Source organism: Anarrhichthys ocellatus, unplaced genomic scaffold, assembly GCF_004355925.1.
Source record: "Anarrhichthys ocellatus isolate YVR2014 unplaced genomic scaffold, GSC_Weel_1.0 scaffold3506, whole genome shotgun sequence".
Lineage (NCBI taxonomy): Eukaryota > Metazoa > Chordata > Actinopteri > Perciformes > Anarhichadidae > Anarrhichthys > Anarrhichthys ocellatus.
Genome location: NW_022283480.1, coordinates 191 through 5565, shown reverse-complemented (window position 1 = coordinate 5565; position 5375 = coordinate 191). Strand labels below are relative to the sequence as shown.

The 5375-nt window shown below is 49.3% G+C and overlaps 1 protein-coding gene across 3 annotated transcripts; it reads left to right on the top strand.

Annotated features, from left to right (window-relative positions):
- The first annotated feature begins 87 nt into the window (after positions 1–87).
- LOC116378979 (band 4.1-like protein 3) lies at positions 88–4755 on the top strand. 3 transcript variants are annotated; one of them, XM_031840882.1, is made up of 11 exons: positions 88–461; positions 659–756; positions 1085–1260; positions 1753–1836; positions 2521–2625; positions 2787–2902; positions 3004–3045; positions 3153–3182; positions 3252–3431; positions 3740–3769; positions 3882–4755. In XM_031840882.1, the coding sequence occupies exons 1-11, from the start codon at positions 330–332 to the stop codon at positions 4317–4319; spliced, it is 1431 nt and encodes a 476-aa protein (XP_031696742.1). In that variant the 5' UTR covers positions 88–329; the 3' UTR covers positions 4320–4755. The 3 variants fall into 3 exon arrangements, with proteins under 3 accessions (XP_031696742.1, XP_031696744.1, XP_031696743.1); XM_031840884.1 differs by lacking the exon at positions 1753–1836; XM_031840883.1 differs by lacking the exon at positions 3740–3769.
- Positions 4756–5375: the final 620 nt, after the last annotated feature.

Below are 5375 nucleotides of genomic sequence, written 5' to 3'. Positions count from 1 at the left end.
GTGTGTGTGTGTGTGTGTGTGTGTGTGCGTGTGTGTGTGTATGTCTGTGTGTGTAGGTGTGTGTGTCATCAGAGTTTCCTTTGTTCAGAGCAGACAGGAAGTGATCACTGTCATCTCTGTGGTCTCTGATGCTGCTGTTAGCATGTAGCTATGCTAGCTGCTGCAGGTTATGATAAAAAACACAAACTAACACTGATCATAAAACCATCAATGAACTCAAACTATTACAACAGACTAAAAAATAAATAAAAACAGAACATGTTGACATTCAGAGAATAAAGTGTGAGTGTGTGTGTGTGTGTGTGCAGGACTCAGAGGGTGTGGCCATCATGCTGGGCGTGTGCAGTAGCGGCCTCCTGGTCTACAGAGACCGACTGAGGATCAACAGATTCTCGTGGCCGAAGATCCTGAAGCTCTCGTACAAAAGGAACAACTTCTACATCAAGATCCGACCTGGAGAGGTGAGACGCCCACGCACACACACACACGGGCACACACACACACACACACACACACACACCCTAACACCACAGAAGAAGAAGACATAAAGATAAACACCGGTCAGCTGATCAGAGACTGGAGACACGTTTCACTGACCGACTAGACATCATGAAACACAGCTGTCAACGATACATCACTGATCTGTCTCTGTCTCCAGTTTGACCAGTTTGAGTCTACGATTGGTTTCAAGCTGCTGAACCACCGATCAGCTAAAAGACTGTGGAAAGTGTGTGTGGAGCATCACTCCTTCTTCAGGTCAGTGATTAATGTCATGATATCACCTGATATGAACTGAGAAGATGTAATGCAACACGACGTAACGCAACACGACGCAACTCTACGTAACGCAACACGACATAAAGCAACACGACGTAACGCAACACGACATAAAGCAACACGACGTAACGCAACACGACGTAACGCAACACGACGTAACGCAACACGACGTAACGCAACACGACGTAACGCAACACGACGTAACATGACGTAATGTGACAAGACGTAACATAACATATCTTGACAAACGGGAGACCTCACATGCTCTGAAATCGTCTGTCTCTCTCCGTACCCGTGTATCTCTCAGGCTTGTGTCTCCAGAAGAGACGCCGAAGAAGTTTCTGAATCTGGGTTCAAAGTTTCGATACAGCGGTCGGACTCAGATTCAGAGTCGCAGAGCCAGCGCTCAGATCTCCAGACCGGCACCGCATTTCCCAAGATGCATCAGCAAGAGGAACATTCTGAGCCGCAGCCTAGATGGAGGTACTCATGCTGGATCATACTAGTACTGAGGTAGTCCTGGTCCTCATAGTACCACCTGAGCCACAGTCGCTAATATGAGCAGCAATGCTGGTCCTGGCACCTGATACTCATCTCATTGGTCCCTGTAGGAGTTCTTGTCCCAGTAGTAGTAGTCCTGGTCTCTGGTCTCTGTCATTGTAGTTCTGGTCCCAGTAGTAGAAGTATTGGTCATACTGGTATCAGTAGTTTACCAGAAGTGCCGTCTGTAGCAGGTTTTGGGGATTCCGGTTTTGGGGGTTCCGGTTTTGGGGGTTACGGTTTTGGAGGTTCAGGTTTTGAGGGTTCAGGTTTTAGGGGTTCAGGTTTTGAGGATTCAGGTTTTGGGGGTTCAGGTTTTGGGGCTTCAGGTTTTTGGGGTTCAGGTTTTGAGGGTTCAGGTTCAGGAGTACAGCTGTGTGTTAGGTCAGTTCTTTCTTGTACTTGCTGGTGACCAGAGCTTTGATTGGTCCTCAGCTCCGATGGCCACGCCCACATCCCCTCTGATTGGCTCTCCAGCCATCACAACGTCCCCTAAAGCCAACGGTGGTACACACACAGGTAGCGCTCATCACTGCAGTAGTACTGTAGTAGTACTGTAGTCGTACTTTATCAGTACTTTATCAGTACTGTACTAGTACTGTAGTAGTACTGTAGTCGTACTTTATCAGTACTTTATCAGTACTGTACTAGTACTGTAGTAGTACTGTAGTAGTACAGCTCTGTGATTGGCCACAGCTCTGAATGCTTCACTTCCTTCAGCTCATGAGCGAATGCTGCTTCCTGATTGGCTGGATGAGCTCTGCTTCATTCAGACACATCTGTGATCAGCTGTCTATTTCTGTCCAATCAGCTCTTCTGTTTCTGGTGAAGTCATCACATGATGTCAGACCTCGATCCTGTCGTCAATAACACGACGAGACACGAAGTCAGAAATAAACATTTAATTTCTTCTTTAGCGCCACCCCTTTCGAGCCGTCTTTTGTTGTTTTATTTGTGAACTCGACAGGAAGGAGGTCTGACTCTCTCAGCTAGCATTATTAGCATAGTTAGCATCGCTATGTTTGCGAACTTTTTCTGCGCTGTTAGCACTGTTAGCGCTGTTAGCACGGCCGTGTGGTCATGGCTTCGTGGTGGTTCTGAATGCTAATTGGCTGATTGGCCCGGGCTGCCTTGCATGCGCCTGAGCGTTATCGTCCTTGTTGTTGTTGACATCACAGTGTGTGTGTGTGTGTGTGTGTGTAGATATGGGAGCCGGTCTGTACGGAGCGTCTAAGTTCATCGCCGTCAGTGACCTCATCACCACGATAACACCTGAGAGGACAATGGAGGAGAGGAGGGTGGAGACAGGTACAGACAACAACCAATCAGAGGAGAGACGTTAGATCAGGTGACCGAAGCACTAAATGACGCCTCCTTCTGTCTCTTCTGGTTTCCTTTTTTCCTCCTCGTCTTCTTGTCTCCTTGTTCTCTCGTGTCCTCTCCTTGCTTCTTTGTCTCCTATCTCCTAGTTGAGGAGGTGCTGGTGGTGGAGGAGGAGGTGCAGCAGGAGGAGGAAGAGGAGGAGACCAGAGCGACAGAGATCTCTCCGGAGAGTCCTCCTACTCCTCAGAAGCAGGAAACCAAGGTAACAAACACCTGTCTCACCTGTCTCACCTATGTCCCCTGTCTCCCCTGTCTACCTGTTTCACATACAACGTATATTGATGAGGATCTGTCTGTGTGCAGATGGAGCTCACTGACACCGCTGTGGACGGAGATCTGACTGAGGTTTGAAGATTATTTCAGATTAAATATCAAATAAAAGTGAAACCTGTCTGTGGATGGAAACCCTTCTAACAACACCCTGTCTGTCTGTCTGTCTGTCTGTCTGGCAGTCTGATCAGGATGAGGACTTGAGGACTCAGGTAAACCTGGTTTTATTGTTATGGATCATGACGTCGTCTCCATGAGACTCACTTTGTTTCTGTCTCCAGGAGACGATGGGGAGTCCAGAGGAGGAGCAGAGACCTCAGACCTCCATCAGTGCTCTGAGACGCTCCTTCTTAGAGGGAGGAGGAGGAGGAGGGATGACAGAGTGGGAGAAACGTCTCGCCTCCTCACCTCTACGACGAGTCGACGACTCACCGATGATCGAACCTCTGGAACCAGAAGAGGTGAGACAGAACTCATTGTTACATTAAACAGAGCAGCTGTTTATTCTACAAACACTGTCTGTCTGTCTGTCTCTCTGTCTGTCTGTCTCTCTGTCTGTCTGTCTGTGTCTCTGTCCGTCTGTCTCCTTGTCTGTCTGTCTGTCTCTCTGTCTGTCTGTCTCTCTGTCTGTCTGTCTGTGTCTCTGTCCGTCTGTCTCCTTGTCTGTCTCTCTCTCTTTCTGTCTCTCTCTGTCCTGTCTGTCTGTCTGTCTGTCTGTCTGTCTGTCTGTTTGTCTGTCTCTCTGTCTGTCTGTCTGTCTGTCTCTCAGGCCCTTCCACTGGAAAGCAGCTCATCAGCGGTAGGTCCACTCAGCTGTCAGTCAAACACAAACAGGTGTTACTGAGCTCACCTGTCTCATGATTGGTCGGTCAGTCTGTGTGCGTTTCATATTGCTCATCTGTGCGCTCCAGGAGGGCGGCTTCATAGCGAACCAAGCTTCTCCTCAGCCAATCAGAGAGAAGAGCTACACCGTGGGGCGGAGCTATGACACGGCCTCCGGGAGGGTCGTTACCATGACGATAACAGACGACAGCTCCGACGTCATCGTGACGACGGTGCGTACGGGGATGAGCAGGCCGGTCAGAATCATCCCGCTGTCCACCGCTGATGATGTCATCACGGGGGGACCGTTAATCACCATCCGAGAGGTGAAGACGCCGACATCACCGTCAGAACCGCCCATCAACAGTGACCTCATACGTAGGGGCGGAGCCTCTGTGATCTCACCTTTGACCCCCCTCCTTCCTCCTAAACCTCCTCTGGATGAGCTGAGTCTAAGCCCTGCCCCCTCGCCAGGTCACTTGACGGGCAGGACGTCGCCCTCCATAACCGGACTGGTATGCTGGTGATTGGCTGGTTGGTGGTCGGCATGGAAACAAGCATGACGACCCGGCAGCGAGACGTTAACCTCACCGGCCCGACACAGGAAGTCAAACTGAACACTTCAGCTCTGAGAAACTGCAGGAAAAAAGAGTGCAGTGTGTCCTGCAGTGAGTGCAGTGAGTGCAGTCAGTGCAGTGTGTCCTACAATGAGTGCAGTGTGTCCTGCAATAAGGGCAATGTGTCCTGCAATGAGTGCAGTGAGGGCAGTGTGTCCTGCAGTGAGTGCAGTGAGTGCAGTCAGTGCAGTGTGTCCTGCAATGAGTGCAGTGTGTCCTGCAATAAGGGCAATGTGTCCTGCAATGAGTGCAGTGAGGGCAGTGTGTCCTGCAATGAGGGCAATGTGTCCTGCAGTGAGTGGTGTGTCCTGCAATGAGTGCAGTGAGTGCAGTGTGTCCTGCAATGAGTGCAGTGAGTGCAGTGTGTCCTGCAGTGAGTGCAGTGAATGCAGTGAGTGCAGTGTGTCCTGCAATGAGTGCAGTGAGTGCAGTGTGTCCTGCAGTGAGTGCAATGACTGCAGTGAGTGCAGTGTGTCCTGCAATGACTGCAGTGAGTGCAGTGTGTCCTGCAATGAGGGCAATGTGTCCTGCAATGATTGCAGTGAGTGCAGTCAGTGCAGTGTGTCCTGCAGTAGACTGTCCAGCAGGAAGACAGTGTTGAGCTGCAGTGTTCAGTTTAAACTCCCCTCAGCTTCTCCCTCCTCTTCCTCCCAGACACCATTTTATTTCTGGTCCTTTCTTTGTTCAAAATGGTGCAAAAGAAGCATCAGATCTTTTTCATGTTGTTATTATTTTCTCCTGTTTTCTGGGTTTATTTGATTGGCTGATATTTATTTTACTGCTCTTCACTTCCTGTTTGTTGATGCTTTTCACCTTGTCTGAAGCTCTCAGGTTTAGTCTCACCACTGGAGATGTTTTAAGAATCATTTCATATCGAACAGCTCCTGCTACAGCGTCAGAGGTGTCATATAATTACTTGAGTTACGATCAAACGTGAAAATGCTTTACTATTATTCAGAGCATCAA